Source organism: Lichenostomus cassidix, chromosome 3, assembly GCF_008360975.1.
Source record: "Lichenostomus cassidix isolate B80296 chromosome 3, HeHo_3.0, whole genome shotgun sequence".
Taxonomy (NCBI): domain Eukaryota; kingdom Metazoa; phylum Chordata; class Aves; order Passeriformes; family Meliphagidae; genus Lichenostomus; species Lichenostomus cassidix.
Window position 1 is genome coordinate 7,705 of NC_139483.1, and position 19,012 is coordinate 26,716.

The 19,012-nt window shown below is 42.2% G+C and overlaps 1 protein-coding gene across 1 annotated transcript; it reads right to left on the reverse strand.

Moving 5' to 3' along the window:
* Positions 1-201: 201 nt before the first annotated feature.
* FERMT1 (FERM domain containing kindlin 1) lies at positions 202-18,533 on the reverse strand. Its single transcript, XM_085053963.1, has 15 exons — positions 18,409-18,533; positions 16,347-16,520; positions 14,609-14,842; positions 13,022-13,168; positions 12,255-12,468; positions 11,345-11,447; positions 10,045-10,152; positions 9,064-9,195; positions 8,880-8,929; positions 6,655-6,779; positions 5,484-5,590; positions 4,704-4,928; positions 3,912-4,036; positions 2,021-2,162; positions 202-894 (listed from the first exon to the last, which is right to left on the reverse strand). The coding sequence occupies exons 2-15, from the start codon at positions 16,495-16,497 to the stop codon at positions 721-723; spliced, it is 2,037 nt and encodes a 678-aa protein (XP_084910089.1). The 5' UTR covers positions 16,498-16,520; positions 18,409-18,533; the 3' UTR covers positions 202-720.
* Between the last annotated feature and the right edge of the window lie 479 nt (positions 18,534-19,012).

The window sequence follows — 19,012 nt, forward strand, 5'->3', positions numbered from 1 at the left end:
AAATGTTCCTGTGGAGATGCATGTAGTTTTGTATAGTTGCCTTCTGGTGATATTTAGGGAAGCCTAATATTTTAGGAGCCCCTGTGGGTTTTCTAGATGGCTAAATAGTTATAAAAATACCAGAAGCACAAGAAAGGCACAATATAGTCAATGGACAAGAAAAAGCTGGTCCTTAAAACAAAGCCATGTGTAAATTCTGAGTTCTGCTTACTGGAATAATAGTTTGTTTATTTTGCAATGCCAGCTTGTTTCAAGAGTCGGTTTCAAAGCAGAGATCAATGCAGAGGGAAAGGGTGCGGGCTCTGTCTGCCCATCAGTCTGGGTTGATGGGTGGCGATCCAGTTCAGTGCTGGTACAGAGAACTTGCTTCTCTGACTGCCGCTTTGTGGTTTTGTGGTACCTTCTTTTCAAACAGTTAATTTGGGCAAGATTTCGAGTTTTCAGCATTATCATGACACCACTGATAACAGCTGAGCACAGCTGGTACTTTATGACAGCTCTCACTACTTGGAACTAACAAATACCTAGATTGGAAAGCACGTGGATTCAGTGACCGTAGCTTCAGTATTTAACAAAAACAGTCAACAATCCCAGTCATAGTACAAGATTAATTGACATGTACAACAATTAGCCAGCAGTTAACAATCAGAGATTTTTTTTAATCTCTGGTAGTCTTAGCTATAAGAAGAAGCAGGCACAGGGAAGAGAGTTTACTTCATCTCATTCCTGACCTCCAGTTAATTTGTGGAAGAGTTCTTCATCCAACGTTTCATTGTGGTCTTTGGAACGTGTTGACAAGAAGATGTAGCCCCCGATATACTCATGGATGATTTTGCAGTCTGCGCTCAGACACGTGAAAGCAATGGACACATTCTGGTCAAACTCGATGGCAACCTTGGGAGAAAAGATACGGCAAAATCAAACAGAGATAAACTGGGAAGAAAGAAAAGTTTAAGAGCACAGCTGGGTCACAAATACTGTGATAAAGCAGTATACCTGCCTCTGCTAGCCAAGAGTTCTGGGTCTGCTGGATGCTGAGGGTGTTAGGCTGCTTGTTTCTGAATTTGCTGCTCTATTAGGGCCCTCTTGTGGTGAAATCTTTTTGCTTGTTCAGGCAGGCAACAAAATCTTCTAGCTTTTTTTCCAATGGCATATAAAGTGAACACTGGGAAGAGCAGGAATGGCCCTCCTGATTCTGCAATGAATTGTGTTTAATCTATCCATTGTTATGTGCTGACCTTTAATCTGCCTTTGGGGTCCCAGTTTTGGGTTTTCACTTACTGTTAGTTCTAAAATGCAGCAAACTGAGCTTAGTTGATCACTGTGAATTCTGCTTTTTTTTGAGAAGGATTTAAAGTGAACCCAGCAACCTGACCCAGAATTACAGGCTCTGGCACAGGGAGTACTGCAGGAGATCAATAGGGAGGGTATCTGATCTCTCCTAGATCCGGCAGATGGATGTGGAAAACTCCATAAGCAGGAACAGCTTACAGCCTGCTTCAATTTACATCAGGTCACACTAGTTCCACCCCAGAAATCTACCGTTTATAGAGCTGGCTTCAGGCTTTGAAACCCCAAATCAGGGACCACATATTGACACATGGTCTTGCAATCTCAGTTTGGGATCTGAAAGACAAATGGGGTTCCTGTATCCTCAGTCTGTGATAGGGACAGAATCACCACAGTGTAGAGGATGATGCATGAGCTGAACTATACAGAGAGCTAAAGCGAGATTTTTACTGACAGAGCAGTAAACACAACATGTTGGAATTCACTTTGGAGTCTCTGTATTTCATCCCATCAAAATCAAAGCTGTAAAGAATAAGCCTGGTAGGAACCTTTGAAACTGGCTTAATTTCTGATTTTTGACTACAGACTCCACTAGAAAAACTGCAGACAGCTTATTTAATAACATATCACAACATGTACAAAATCTTTTCACTTAGGTTTGAAAGTATTTTCTGAAAGCATCCTCCAGTATGTGAAATGCAAGGACTGAACACAGCTGTTCCTGGTTTACCTGGCGGATTTCCCAGTTCACATTCCACTGCTTCATGTTGGAGAACCTCCATGTTGTGATAGGATCTCCTGTGGCCATATCTATCCTTATCAGCCTGTTATAGGACACCCCAAGCACATCATCCTTTTTGCTTCCTTTAAACCTGAAAAAAACCCAAAACCTTTGAGCAGATCTGCTTTGCAATGATTTCTGTGTAGAGAAGTATTTCTGCTGCTCACCTCTGAAAGTACAAAAAAACAAGGGAAAAGTCACAACAGCCTGGGATTGAGGAGAGCTTGGACCCACCACCTTTAGAACAGGACTTTTATTAAGCAAAAGTGTAGGCTGGTGAGGCATAGTCTAAGATGGACAATAATCAGGCAGGTAGATCTGGCTGAAGTCTTTCCAATTCACTGTTTTCTGCTAAAAAAATACTGTTCTTCCTAAATGCATGAACTTGATTATATTTTTACGGGAAAAAATGCCAACAATAATTTTTGTTGCTCCATTTCTCTAGTGTTGAAACATGTTCTTCTAGTTTTATTAACCTATATTAACCTAAATTATATAATCAAAACAACTGATATATACATATTTCTGAGTATAAATCCCATTACAAAATTACTGAGGCATTTTAACATTTCAACTTTCTTGTGATTAGAGATGAAAAATAACTACAAAAGTATCAGAATCTTTGGGGGGCAGAAATGTTTGCATTGGGAATAGCTAGGAAAAGATTATGCTGGTAAAGAAACTACCTTCCTCTATCTTCATGCTGAAAGCTGGGAGAAATCTCATCAATCTGCTGTGAGTATTTTCAGTATTTTTGATCCTGTTTGTGAACCTTCTCTCCTTAGATGCAGCTGGACCTTAGGGAAAGAATGTGAGCTGGACACAATTTGTGCTTTACTTAATGCCCCACTGAGATACTGCCCAGCAGTTGGTAGCAATTCACCACGACAAAATGCAGGTCAGGTATTGGGTTTGTTTTAACAGGATTAGTGGTGACAGATGTGGCAAAAAATCTGTGCCAGTGTTAGTAAACTCAACAGGATCAGAGAGTATTTCTGCGCACTGAGTTTAGGCAGAATTCTGGCTCCAAACAAGCACTGCTGTCTCAAATGACTCCCAGGTACAGTTTAGAAGTTGGAATATCCAAGGACCAACATAATCTCATAGTTCACGAGGCTACTGGATTTTGGGAAGTCAGACTTTAATAGTGCAGATGTGGGCTGTTCTATGCCAGCTGGCCTCTGTGCCAGAGAGTGCTTCCCAGCTGGTTCAATTTATACCACAGATGATTCCTAGCTAGCCCTGGCAGGTGTGTTGAGCACAAATTAAGGAAGGTGCCTCCAAGTATGGTTGTGTTTGTACTTTTCAGCTTTTTGGTGCTTTGTCAAGAGGAAAGACCGCAGGTCAGAACCCTGCTGTGTCCAAGAAAGCTGCTGTGAACACAACAGCACCTATCTTGTGCTCACTGCTCTTCTGGATTAACCTAAAAAGGGGATCATTTGCTTTTTTCTTAATGAAATACAAAAGAAATTAGCATTTTATCATATTGCAATGAGCAAGGGTCAGAATCATAATGCAAACCTGAGCACACCAATTAGATGTGTGTTGTTTACATTTTGGAGAGTTTATGACAGTAAGGGTTTAATTCTCGTGAGAGGTTGCTTCAAGCTAAACCTTGACAGGTCTGTACCAAGGCGGATGTAATGCAGAGTCTCACTCCAGGAATGGGTGCTACTCCTACAGAAAAAAACAGCAGTATGGAAATCTGGAACTAGAACCTAAAAAAGTGTGTGGGGGAAAAAATGGAGAATGTTTCCAGAACAGAGAGTCAAAGAACTTGCTGAAAATCACTGAGCATGAACATGTTACAACAGCTTGACATGAGTGAGAGTGTGATTACCTTACAATGTAGTAGGATAGGCCAAACTCGGGGAGGGACTGCCATGCTTGGATAAAACGCAGCTTGGCCTCCACCAGGGACATCTGGGATACATTTTGGTGAGCTTCCAGAATACGAGCGGTCAGCTGGGAAACACAGGAAGAGAGAAGGTTTTCAGCTGACTGGAGAACAAAAATCCTGTTGCTTTCACTAAATCAGAAACCATGAACTCTGATGCTGTGTTCAGACATTTCGTTGTCATTGTGTGCACAGATGCAGCACAGAGGGCACTTGGGGACAGCCCGTGAGTGCTGAGTGCCGAATGGATAGCAAGGTCTCAGGTCTGGGTTTGTGCAGCGCTGCCCTGGCTCCATATACTGCTTGGGAGACCCTCCTTAGGATGGGCAGGCTGAGTGTTTGCATAGCAAAAGCAGTGGACAAGGAATTAGGTGGAGAGGAAGGAAAGACACCCATGCCAAGACGACAGGAAGACCCTGTGGTTTCAGATGCAAACAGTAGCTTTCAGCCCTTAAAACCCTTCCTTTCTTACTCTGAAGACACTTTCAGGGACAGTGTGATCAGGAGCAGAGCATTCACTTAAGCCAGGGTTTGGATGAAGGAGAGGTACTTGGAGGAGGTGCCAAAACACCTGTCCTTGTGTTCAGTTTAAAGAAAAGGCCTCTTGCAAAGGGACAAATGATTATTGCAAGATCATTGTACTGTATGGCTCCTAAATGATGCTTTGATCCAGCCTCATCCCTAAGCAACCACTGGAATTGCCCACACCCAGCCATCGAGCCATGCTCAGGATACCTGCTTGGACTTGAATTTTTTGGTATAGCGTGGTGAGACGAAGCATTCAGGTTTCATATCTACAGTCTCTGGCTCAGAGGCAGCCTGGGAACAACACATGGTCCAGTTCTTCATCTGTAGGAATGAAAGGATCTTTTGGACCTCAGGCTGGTAGGAGCTGTCGGCCATCGTTCTGCCTTTGGAGGCTAAAACACAAGCAGCCATCCACCGAGCATACTGATCCTCCTACAAGACAATCCATTGTTTGATGCTGTTCTTCCTCCCTGATTGGATAAGTTCCACCTACACCTAGGTTTTAAATTTTCAAAGAAATCCGTACTTTGAAGTAGATTCACTTGGAAATTTTATTGCGTAACTAATTTTCACCTAATGAACATTTTTACATAGTTTGATCTGATACCTTTCCATGAACTGAAACCTAATGTAAGATCCTTATCATGCTCTCCTCCTCTGAAATGGGGAGAGTTCTAATTAAGAAAAAAAGAAAACAAAATCCAAACCTCAGTCCTCTGAAAACATTGGAACAAAATACTGTACTTTTTGTTTTTTAAACAGTTTGTTCTGGTTTTCTTTCTACCAGCTTAACTCGGCAACTGATGATAAACAAAAGATCATTGTCCTTATGTACCCATAACCTTTATGTATTTGTTAGTCCACCACAGAATTCTTAACTTTTCTAAAGATACAGATAATAAACTCTCTGCAGCATTTTTCTATACAAATTCTAGAACAGGACAATCTGCCATAAATCTGGTATCCAGACTTTTCCTTATTACTCACGTTATCACATTTTAAATATACTTCATTCATGCCATCAGCGACGGGAATTAGTAATTTGATTCCAAACTTCTTCGCTGCAACATTTACATCTGGTACAACTTCACAACCTAGATGACAGAGAATCAGAAGGAAATTAATTTAGTTCATTACTATATCGGTAACTTTCATTATTGCTTTAATACTAAGGAACACTACTTCATGGTTGTTTTCCTTTGACATCAAGGGCCAAGACTTTTGAAGCTTAGGCCCTAAGGTTTTTGTTCCAGTTCACAGCCTGGTCTGGCTTGAGAGCATGATGAATGCTCTGAGCTCAGGGAGCACATGAGTCAATGTGAAAGTGAAAGGATGTGTGCGCTCCCAAAATCTCAGCCTGGTCTTAGGAAACACTCAGCACTTAAAACGGAGAGGAACTGGTGGGAGAGGCTACTTGGTGAGGTTCCAGACACCCTGGCTGTTTTTCCCATGCATTCTTTGACCTACTGAGGATATGCAGGTTGGGATGCAGAACCCTTTGTTCACAGGGGTCAAACTTCTATTTCAAAGGTTTCTTCTAGGATGAGTCTTGGGCATCACTGGTTCCCTGATGCTGAACAAAGGATGTCCCTGCAGGGGTAGATGCAGATGGAGACTATACAGGATGCCAATGTTTCTGTGTGCACACTCAGGGCTCCTTCTCCAGTAGCTGGTTGTAGCCATGGGAATCCCCATGCACGACACGAACAAGGCCCAGAGAAGGTCCTGGAGCTGTCCCTGCACAACAGAATGCAGGGACCACCTCTGGCTTTCCTGTCCATGGCATCATCCATAATCCTCTGCTGCCCGTGTGGATGTGCCAGGGACAGAGGGGAACACTCCCATTTAACGTAGAGTGAAAGTATTTGGAAACAAAGCATCCCACAAGTCACCCTCTCTACCTGACTAATCTTTAAGAATTCAGCAGCACAAGGCATTTCACAAATCAGGCTCTGATAATCCCATCTTGGTTAAACTGTTGAACCCTTTCTGTTTAGGCTTCTTCTGCAGGTGCAATCCGCCTTCTTAGGAGTCTCAGGAATTGAAGAAGCTCCCACATTAAATGCTGCTGTGTTTGCCTTCCTGAGTCTACCAGGGATTTCTTGTTTTTTTCAGTTCACAAATGCAACAGAAAAAGGAAAGAATGGCAATTTCCTACCTTTTAGGTTTAGTTTCTCAACAGGTTCTCCCTGTGCAGATTCCTTGGTTTTAAAATAAGATATTGAAGTGTCTCTGAAGACAAACCAATATGTCTTGATAGCTTTGAGTGCCAGCTTCTTGGGCCTACAAGAAAAAAATCCCATTTGTTTATATCAACACATACAAATAGCTAAGTCCCTCACAAATATTTCAGTGCCTTTGAAATTCAAGATCATACCCATGGCTTTGGTTGGGTTTCTCACATCTGTGTCAGTAAGCGGGTGGGAAATGCCTGGATCCAACCCAGGTTATCCCAGTTACGGATGTGGTTTTTACTTCAGATTTTAGCTGAATCCCATCTATGATTTTTCTCTTTTTTTTTTTCTTCCATTCTTAATCAAAGCTGTTCACTTCTAACAGACTAATTCTCTCTTTTCCATTAACTCAGTAACACACATGTAACCTCCTGATTTGTTAACGTGCACTAGAATTGGCATCAGTTTTTCATAGCTCCTTATCTTGAATATTTGCACTCATAAAACCAACTTGTATTCAGTGTAAGGAAGCAGAGACCATCTTTTTTTGCTTAATCTGAATAATATCTAACACAACAAAATTGTTTCTTCACTAAATTTATAGAGGCTTTGTAGCCCTCCAGGAGACAAAACCAGAGGTATTAGCACTGTTTGAATAGAGAAATAATTCACAACTAGTGACAAAGGTCATCAATGAAGTGAAAAAGAAGAAAAAAAGAAAAAAATTCCAGTATTTCCGTTTAAATCTAAGATGATGGTACAAAGAGTATAGAAACAGTGGAGCTTCTGGAAAACAGTGATATATTATATATACCCTTGCCTTCTCCAGACCCTTTCTAAAAGTTCTAGTTTAGAATCCTTTCTAGAAAATGGCAATTTTTTTGTTTAAATTTAAAAAACTTGGATTTTTATACCTACAAAATAATTTGGCTTCTAGTTTTCCAATACAGGGACATTCTTAAAAAATAAAGGACTATAATTTTATTTTTTAGACAGACAAAATTATTTTTCTATCCCAAAAAAACTCGCTGAAAACTTTTTAGAAAGCTTTTTCTTGTTGTTTTTGAAAAAAATGTTGCAATTCTCCACAATACTGTCCCCACATGAAAGCAGCATTTACTGGTGTGCTGCTGTGGGGTATACTGTGAATAAATAGGAATAAAAGTTCACCATATGAATAGTCAGAAGTAGGACATGCAAAGCTTTGCATTTAGGTTTACAATTAATCAAATAATTATAGTCACAAAGTGGTGTTGTTCCTTTAAAGTGAAGTTTAACACTCTCACTGGATTCTAAAATGTCTTAGGTTTGGTAAGTGATGTATCATTTATACATCTTTTCATGATGAAAAATAACCTTTATAAGCTGAATGCTTATAAAAACAAACTGCTCTACTGCTCGGGAAAAACAAAAAATCCATTGTTAAAAATCTAAATTCCCTTTCATCTTTAGCCACCTTAATAATGTCAAATAAAATTCCAAATTGGAAATTAATAATTAACAATTGTTAGCAGTTAACAACAGTTAAAAATTTTCAGGTGCAGTTTTCAGTTCCCAGATTAAAAATACCATCTGTCAACGGAATGCACCTGATAATTATTTGTACAACGGAACACTTTATCTTTCTAAAATACAAAGACTGTTTTGTGATAAAATGCATTACAGACTTAAGGTCTCTACAGTCGTTTAAAATCACCCACAAATCAAGATATTATAATGGTATCACAGAAACTCATTTTGATATTAGAAAAAACAGACAGGTTAGAAAGGGGTAATTTGGTCATTTCTTTTGTTTAAAAAATACATTCCCTGGGGTTACTTTCAGTAACTCTGCTCAGGGAGAAGTGCAAGTTTCTTCTAGGTTTTCATTGGCAAAAAGAAGTAAATGTGATTGAAAAGAATACTGTAGGCTCTTTTGTTTAGAGAAGATGACTGATAAGCAGTGGAAAATACAAAGAGCAGGTTTTTTTAATAAGTAAAAGTACAGCTACCCAGCATCCCAGGAACTGGAAAGATTTATCAAGAAATTTTGTCAGAAGCAGGAAGAGAAAGATTGGAAGAGAGTATTAGGCGGGTTAGACCTATCTGGGGTATTTGTCAATTTGTAACTGTCAGATCTACTGTTAGATTAGAATGAAAAACTCAAGAGACCTCTTGCAAGGTTAAGCTTTTCGTTTTGTATGTTTTATTATTAATTTTACCAACTCACCTAACTAGCTTGAGATTATCAGCAAGTTTCGGGATGTCTGTGATGTCCTCCTATCAGAAATAATTAGGAATAATTTTAGTACAATGCACTTTGTAATCAACTGTTAAAAAAAAATCCAGAACCAGGAAGGCTCATCAGAGTCGACACTACAGCAAAAGGAATTCTGGGATCCCAAAAGACATACCAAAATATTACTTTTGTTTCCACCTTCCAGTGTCACTTCCAGATTAGAAAGGGCGGCTTCTACTTCATCTACTTCTGACTCACAGGTGGAATCTTGTGTCTCTGATGATAATGATAACTTGCTTACATGGTACTAAAATAAAACATCAATATCCAATAGTCAATTTATCGATTAGCAACACACAGTCACAGATTGTTTGGTCTCCTGGGTCTTGGATAACTGCATGAAGTTCTGCAGGAACCAAGAGTTTTTCCTAAGGAAACAGCCATGTCCACTGTGATTCCAGTGCAAAAGCTGATAACGGTCTCCCTATTTTATTATCAGTGTTTGTATTTCTTCACTGAATAACTGTCCCTGTTTTGGGAGGCTGAGTCAGGGCTACACTTGGATCGCTAGTCCTGCAATCCCTACCAGGTGGAAACTCGAAAGCAAGGTTCTCTGGTGTTCTGCAGTGACAGGCTGTGAATTTCTGGTAGCTCCGTTTACATTTAAAAGGAAGGAATTTATTATTAATAAGCGTTTGTGTCTTATTACTTATAGTCAGAGACTAAGCCGTGGTAAGTCATGTTACATTTCCATGTACTCCACAGTGTCCCTATGCTCACACTGTGCTGTAACTTTTTTCTTGTCTGTTGTGAACGTGTGTATTACAGAAATTTTCAGGAAGAAGAGGTGAAAGGATGGTAGCTGGTATGGGAAGCAACACTTCATACTAATACTGATATCAAAGTTACATTCCAGGTGCAGATAGTCTTTGTAAATAGTTCAATTGTTTGAATAATGGTGTTACTGCTGCTACTGAGTTTAGTTGGTTTAACTGATGAAGGATGCTGCTGATTGTTTCTCACCCAAAGAGCAGACCCCCAATCCAAGCAGAGCTCTTGGCCTGGATTCTGTCCTAGTCTTCTCCTAAACTGTGCCTGCTTCTTGAGGGAACACATTTTGCAACCAATACATACAGTATTTGACTCCAATACATGCCTGTAGCGCAGCGAAGATGAGCATTTCTTCCTCTGTGCAGTCAATTTCCTCCAACAGGATGGCCCAGCGGGCTTGTTCGTATATTTGGTTGATTCTCACTGCATCGTACTGAAGGAAATAGAAAACTCTGGTCACTAGTGACCTCCTAGATACAGACTCACAATCAGCTGATTTAACGCTGGGCTGAACCCCAATGGTTGCTTCCTTCCTCCTCCCACCTCTGCCTTGTTCCCCTCCTTGTCGTGTACCAGCTCTTGTGATTGTGTGCACAGTCCCAGGGCTTGCTGAGCCAACAGAAAATGAACCAGAAGCCTCTGGGTGAGGCAAAAGGTGAGACTCTGACATCCCCTTTTGAGGCAGGAGGCCTTGGACTGGTGGAACTGTAATGTGAAACCGCACCGACACGTGACATGGCTGACTTGAATGTGACCTGCGAAACTGTTGTTCCTCATTTCTTCTCTTCTGCTCTTGCCTTTTTCGGTTCTGGTTCTCTTTGCACTGGCTTGACAATTGCCAGATCTGTTTTAATTCACTATCTGTTTTTTTGATATTTATTATTTCTTCTAATGTATTTGGTTAGTAAGCTGAAGTGACTCACAGAAATATTCAAGCCCCAGAGGTGGTGAAATGTAGGTGAGATGAGAGTAAACCTTGGAGCATGACCTCTCCCAGCAGGGGTGAGATATTAGGGTGCCTGAAGCTCTTTTTGGTTGTTTCATCTTATGGCTCTCGGCCTGGCCGGGGCAAAGAAGGGAAAATGTTCGGGCTGATGAAGTGGAGACATGTACTTGGATTTTAGTGAGGGTTGCATTTCACCCAAAAACATACCAGGTAAACTGGAAAGTGCCCTCATTGCTTCTGAGGGCTTCAGCTCAGAAAAGCTGAGAAATTCAGTGAGAGCAGTGCAACATAAATCTGATTTTTAAGCCCAATTTCAAAGACAGGACTCATTACATCATTTAGGATACTGCTGGTCTAGTTTTCCCCTCAATTTTTCTTGTTAAAAGAGACACAGAAAGTAAACCAGTCCCTGTGGAAATACGGATATTTCTTCTGGTGCTCTTCAGATCCCATCTTTATATTTAAGATCTTACTTCACTTGAGGAATAGTGATTCAGTGTCCAGAGGGTAAAAGTGCAGCTGTAGCTGAGGGGAAGAAGCTGGATTTGATCTCTGAAGGGCTTGTTATAAATCCTAGTAAAAATCCTATATACAGTTATATATATATTCTATATTACTATATAGGTCCTGTACATGAAAGCAGGCAAACAATGAATAGCAATAAAAACAAAGCTCTTACTTTTGGATTCAAATCAAAGAAAGTATAATATTTAAAGCGCAGAAGAAGCTGATCTTCCTCCAAAACGCCTTGTTCCATAAGTGATCGAGATGAATCCAGCCAGCTGTGGAAGAGAACAACCCACAGATTCATCTGGATAGGAAAAACCATCACACCTGCAGAGCTTCAGTGCAGTTGTGAAACAAAAGTGGGAACAAACAGCCCTAATTCCTGCAAGTCCAGGGGAAACCCACATTAACTCAAGAAGGTGGAGCATTCACATATATTTCCTACTTCCATTGAATAAACACAATACCTATGATTGTCCTAATTTTTTTTTCTCCAGCACTATTCAGAACATCAGGACTAGATGCCAGAAACTAAGCAGTAACTAGTTGTAAGATGACTGATGCCAATATGATTCTTTCTTCTTCATGTCCAGAAATGGAAGTTAATTTAAGAAAGGACGAGAATCTTCCTGTGGTATTTCGGACTCCTACTTTTGATTTCAGTATTTGCTGGTTTACAATTCCAGCTACTTCTGCAGTCTAGTGGACTCCAATGAAAACATCTAAGACTGTTAAATGCTCCCAGATCCAAGAATGACAATCCATACTTAATGCAAGAGAGACAATCTTCTCACACATGCACCATGAAAGTCCTGAGTGCTCTGTATCCTCTGTGCATGCACAATAAGCAATGTGCAGAACTTGTGCAGAACTCAGTAAGTAAACTACTTCTAATGCAAAATTATTGAATTTATGTACATCTGTTTAAAGCCCTTAGAGTTTGCCATCCAAACTGTCCTTTAGCTATGCCCACCATGCTGAACTGAATTTGCCTTCGTCTTATAACAGACTTAAGTCCAGAGCCCACACAATGACGTCACTGAGCATTTCAAATCAAAAGCATCTCAGGAGAGGCACCCTACCCTGCATTAAGTTTGGCTTTGTCAGCCAAAGTCCGTGGCTGGTACATCTCTGCCAGAGTCTCTGGAGAACAGTTGGGATGACTGAGGGCCAGGATGCTGCAGTTCTGCTCAGTCAAGGAACCGTCACTGAACCAAGTAATTGTGGAAGAAGCTGGTGACCCACTGACAGGATCATAAACAGGTGTCATGGTTTTACTGTATAAACCTGGATTGGCTGCAAGTTAAGAGCATAATGTTATTCCCATGAGAAATGGTCCTGTCTACCACTTCAAAAACTAACCCTTTTCTTTCAGGACAGCCCCTTATCTCTGCTGTTTCCGGCTAGCGTTGTCCTGTCACAGGTGAAGTGACCTCAGGGACAGAAATGCTCTTTCTTGCTCTGTGAAATATCTCAGTTGTGTTGGAAATGGGAAACACTTGCTTTTAAGCCTTTATTCTTCATTTTCCTTGCAGGCTGCCAAATTTGATTAGTATTTTAAGTGCGATCCCACATTTTTAAAGGGCAGTAGCACATCCTGTGTGCAGGGCCACAACCTGTTTTCTAGTATGGCCTTTCTCATATCAGTGGAAAGGAAAACATTTATAGAGACAACAGGAAAATACTGATGTATTGGAGATTTCTTGAAGCCACTGATTTCAGGCCCACTGTGTCTCTAAGACCATCCTAAATGAAACTGGGCTCCCTGGGTTCAACTAAGGTAACAAAGAATTTCTTCCTCTTTTTGACTTTCAGTCAGAACAGTAAAATCATATGGATTTTTCATTACCTGGTAATCCAGAACTCACTGGAGAGTTGCACAGGTCTAAGATATCTTCTGTAACTAGTTCTTTGCTGTTCTTGTCTTTTTTCTTCTTCTTTTTGAGTGTGCCTTCTGATTGTTTCAACAAAGAGAGTTCTTCTGACCGTCTGATATCTACAGTGGCAGTTTGGGAAGTGAAGCAAGATGATTACATCCAAAACAGCACCCATGGTTTGTAATAGCATTTCAGGAAGCTTCATGTTGCAATCTGAACTTTAGCAGATTGAAAGTAGTAGCTATTGAAAATCCACTCATTCTATAACAAGGCTGTGAGAGTGAGTTTGGACAGAATTTAAATCTACTTTTCTAGGAAGTGTAACTGCATTTCAAACACCAGGGAAAGGCTCTTTCTCCCTAATGGCTGTGCAGTCACCTATGAGCATAATAACATCAATGAAATATCTAAATTATAAGTAAGCAAGAAACACAGAAATTGAAATTCCTGCCTCTTATTATTCACTATATTTCTCATACAAGATTCTCTCTCAGCTCTCACTGTTCCCTAATGCACTACTGATTCAGATAGGTATTCCCAGTCACAAACCTAGCACTTCATTTCTGAAAAACTGTTTTACTCTGGGGTAAGCAAAGACATTTTTGAGAGTATTCACTCATTCCAAGTTACAGTGTTCCTGTATTGACTCAATCTGGAAGGAAAATGTAGGTAGGAATATTTAATTTGGCCAAATACTAGTTGAACAATTATGGCATCATTTTATCAGAGCTGTTAGGTATAATAAAGACACTACACTTTTCACAATCCACTGCTAGGAGATGAAATTGAAAGTGGATCAATATGAGGTAGCAAATTCCTTCTGAAGATGAGTATGTTAATGGGCTAAGCTTTGAAGATCTAAATTAAAATGAGGAATTTAATCCCTATTTTGCCCTAAACCAAAAGGATTTTGAAGACTGCTTGCAGACTCAACTGATTCCTGTTGATCACAGGCACACATCTGGCATGCTCCAAAAGTTCTACTTGGAAATGCTCCCTTATTAGAAAGAGTAGGGACCTGGGGACTCAGTGCCGTGAGACACTCATGGGCTGGGCTGGGGTAGTTAGGTTGTTAGACCTGAACAGATCTGGGCATATAAAAGTTTGAACATTTAAAATATTCTTCTTCCGAAGTGAACACATATAACAATTAGACACAGTAGAATCATTAATGTTAGTGAAAACAGGTGATAAATCAGTTGACACCAGTAAAATTGCCTGTGGCGAAGGCTGGTGTAAGACACTGATAATCTCAAGCTCTTAGTCAATGGCATGGAATAAGCAGGACAAAGTCCTGCTCCAGGAGGACAAGGATTCCTACAAAATTGCTAACTTTGGTTATCGAGTACTCCTGCAGCTTATGGTACATTTCTTTCAGTGCATCAATTATCACAGAGACTGAGAACCACTGACATGCACTGCATACTAAAACCCAAAAAAATCTGTCTCAAATTTCTCTTTGAGCTAAACAACTTTATGAGGAAGGACTTTGCATCAAAACAAAATCACCCAATAAAATACTCCTGCTTGGTTGCCAGAGGAGATTTAGCTTTACTTACTGAGCATTTTGCAGATGTCACTGACAGCTCTGAACACCACTGAAGAGAAGCTGACTTTCAGTCTCACAGTCTTCATGTTTGGCAAGCGAAGCCGCAGCATTTTGTGCTGAGTAGTAAAAATCAGCTTAGCATCTGCCTGCACCCCGCATTTATCCAGTGTCCAGTGGGTTTTCAGGAGCCAACACTTTTTTTGCTCCCACCAAAAAGCATAGTCTGACCAATCCTGTGCTATTTCTAGGAAAATACAAAATGATTATTTACAAACTATGGAGTAAATATGCAAAACACTTGGTTTGGAAATAGGTCTCTGCAAACAGGAATATTTATTTAGATTAAAGCAGCAGCTACAGGTCCTGAGACCTAGACCCCATTTGTTGAATTCTTGTGGCAGTCACTGAGAACTAACATTGTTTTCCCTGAAGAGCTAACCTAGGTGCTGACTCTAGCACTGCCTTAATCTTGAGGATATCCATACGGAAAGAGTATCTCCTGAATCTGGTGCTATACATGGTCCAATGCTGTTGGGATTGTGCTTGGTTAGGGACTAACAACAAGAGTACCCACTTCACAACTTGTCAATGCAAACTGAAAATCCTCACACAAAATCACATGCGCACCCTGATGGGCACAAGCTCGCCCATAACCTCCTGGGAGCAGCACTGAGCAGCTCATCTTGAGAGTGTTAAGAACCAGCTTCGAGCCCATTGGAGTCCTGGTTACACACAGCTATGTAGCAGCACATGCACAAGGAAAAAGATAAAGTACTGCTGCTCTCAGTTCCATGGGAATTCCAAGATTAGAGACTTCCCAAATGTCAATGTGTAGTAGCAGGTAAAGCTTCTGTGTGATCTTGGTCAAGCTGCTCCAGTCTTTGCATCATTCTTTGCTCCTCATCAGCTCCACCGGGCAGAGGCTATTCCTCAGCACATCCATAACACAGCAGAACCCTGTCCTATTCTGGAGTCCCCTGGTAAGAACTGTGTCTCAAGAGAGTTGCTGACACAAATCAGTTACACATTTGCTTTAAATATTAATATAGAAAGCTTTTCACACCAGTTGAGTATTAGTTAAAAAAACTACTGTGAAAAATTAGCCTTCAGACCCAGTGGAAACTCTGGCTACCATCAGTTTCCAGCTGAACTGTGTGTAAGTGTGCAGACAGGGTGACAGAAGTGATCACAGATTGTCTTCCTGTGCTCAACTGCTGTGACTGTACACAGGGTATTTTACTTTCATTTCTTAACTTTGACTTGGCCAGCCCTGGCTTTTCACAGCTCTTTCCTACTCGACATATGCAGTGGATAACATGGCTCAAATTTTGGAAATGCCACAATAGCACAGGAAACAGTAACTTCTGAAATGACTTTTAACAACTAATCCTGTCTCTCTGACTGCTACAGGTGAATAAACAGGGTATCACCTACCTCTACTGCCCCCCGAACTACCCACCTATAGCATCTTTCTGGAAAGAAAGTTGAATTGTAAGCCTTCATCTAACTGAAAGGCAAACCCAAAGTTTTGTTGGCACTATGGTAACACAGGGCCTTTAGCCACAGAGGGTGGAACACAGGGAGGAGTTCTGACCACAAAAACCCCAGAGTCTGAGCATGCCTACTCTCTGTGCCATGACACAGAAATGAGGCAATGCATTTTCAAAACACGCAGAACCCTTTCTTTGTAGAGGGAAAGCTACACATATTACTTAGTAACACTGTGTAAATTAAACAGGTTTACTCACTGATTCGTTCTACTAATTTCAGCATCAGTCCTCCAACGTGAAGGTCCCCTGTGACCTGCAGTGAAAATTCCTTTTGTACATTTTCATGTTGATGATCAACTGTCAGCGAGAGCTCCCAGGTGTGAGACCCATACTCATTTGAGGAAACCATCTTGGGAAGGGTCAGTGTAAGCTCTGCAAAAGCAAACCAGCCAAACAAACAGAATGTTCTTCCTTCACTCTCTGAAACAAATGCATTTCTCCATAGTCCCAACATCATTCCATGCTGCCAAGACTTCACAGCAGCCTTGGCTGGAAATTCGGGGGTGTTATCTTGTTACCTCTGAACTAGACTCTGCTCTTGTGATTGCTCTTGCAAGATAGGCACGTGGGATTTTTTAGTTTTATTTTGATTTTGCCATGCCCCCAACCCAGATGCCTCCAGTTGGGTAGAGACAGCTCAGTTTTACCCAGGTTTTCCCCCCATACAGTGCTAATCACTGTAAAGTCTGCAGTTGTGGGTGGGATCTGCTTTGGCAATCTGTCCAGTGAACAAAGGCATTTTGTTGACCTGCACACTTAGGGCTGTAATTTTCACTGCAAATCAAAGTTTACACTTGCAGTTCTGCCAGCTTGCTCCCATGGGACCAAATCCAGAAAGTAGTTTTACCTATTTGGGTAGATACAAGGGGAGACAAATAACTTTAGTGGCTCTCTGCCAGCATTATCCAGGCACAGATCTGCAGTTCCTGCTGACTTGCACAGGGATGTAGGTACGTGTCCTTCTCAGCAGGGTGAAAACAAAACTACTGACTTTAGAAAAGTCAAAACGCTCCTAGTCATGGTCCTAAGCATCAATAAACGACTTCAAAAATAATCCATGGCCAAAGGATGAGAGCTATGTGATTTTACTTCAGGAGCACAGGGGTGCAACCTGACAGACAAACTCTACTTTTACCCACCCTTGTTCCACTATAAACATTGTTACAGAAAAGCAGCAGTCTCATTTGCCCTTTTAGCCAGCAAAAACATTTAGGAACTGATCTGGATTTTTTTTGGGTGTCTTTTTAAATTTGGTTTCGTTTCCTAATCTAATTCTGCACACAAATGCCTGTGCTGACATGGGTGAAAATGAGCAGCCCAAGGGGTGCGTGAAGCCCTTTCTTTCACTTATGCTGGCTTGGAAAACCATGGCCTCAGTGCACTAATCGTGGCACTCCATCATTCCCTAAAGCCGCTCACTTCCCTACTTCCTCTTCAGGTCAGGAGGTTTCAGTTTGAAGATAAGGCAACACAAACACTTGTAAATCTACTGGAGTACGCAGCACAGACAAAGCTTGGTCTCAAAAACGGGGCAAGCAAACCCATGAGGACAACAAACCCCTCAGTATTAAACCTCAACCGAAACAAAACGGTCAGGGCTCCACATCCCACAGCCTTCAGGTCAAGCCTGGATCTGCTCAGGAACACACCCCAGCTCCGAGGCTCCACGTGGGCTCAGCTGCCAGGCCTGGCACGGGTGGATCAAACAGGCCAGAAACCTGTCCTCAGGCTACTGCTGTCTCCACTTGGGATTTTCCACAGCATTTTGGCCAACCCAGCTATTGAAAAGCAGCGATGCCTCTACAGATCGAGTTCTCCGCAGATTTTAGCTCTTACTGCCCCAAACTTCAAACGGTGGGTGGGAATGGAGAAGGATGTGAATCGTGCCAGAGCAATCTGGTACCGACCCGGCTTAAGGTCAAGAGGGGTGCAACGATGTGTACCGAAGTATCAGTGGGGCAGGCGGTGCCTGGCGCAGCTCGGAGGGCGCCTGGGGGGACCGGGGGTGCCCGGGGAGCAGCGCCCAAGGAGCTCCCGCCTTTGAGGAAGTGCCGGGCGGCCGCGGCCCCGTGAAGGAGGCGCCCGCGGGGGCCCGGAGCGCGCCGAACTGCAGCGAATGGGTTGTAACAGAAAGAAGTAAGGCCGGGCCGTCGGGCATTCCCGCCCCGGCCCCGCCGCAGGTGCCGCGAGGCAGCGCAGAGCCGGGCCGGGGTCGCTTCGGCATCGCCCCGCGCTCCCTGAGGCGCCCCGCGCTCCTCACCTGCGCTCCCCGCCGGCAGCACTCCCCTCGCCTCCTGCACTCTTCGCCGCCACCTGGCCTCTGAGAGACGACAGGGGAGGAGCGGCACCCCCGGGAGAGGCGGCCCTTCCTCTCTTCCCCTTCCCTCCGCCCCGCTCGCAGGAGGAGAAAAGCGCCGTCCCCTCAGGCGGCTGCTAGGGATCACTCGCCCGCATCCCGCCCAGGGGCAGCACCGCATCGGTGACCCCGTGCCATCGAGCCGCTTCAAGTGGTGCTTTTAGAGGTTTGAGGCTAGCCGGAGAAAATCAGTTTCGAGGGTGCAATTGAAAAGAACAGAAAGGTGTGTTTGTGAGGTGGGGATCTGTTAAGAAGAGGCGCAGAATAAAAGTGGATTGAATCGACAGGAAATGGGCAAATGCTGCTCCATGAGCCAGATTTCCACAGAAAGTCTTTCTTGCCTCAAACTTTTGAGTTGCTTGATGGCACAGTGACGAGGTAAACCACAGTGGGAAAACCAAACCAATGACAGAAAAGAGAAACAGAGAGATCAAATGAAAAAATTCTTTCATATTAAATTCATATCCTGGAAAAAAGACTGCATAGATATAAAGGATGAATCTTTGAC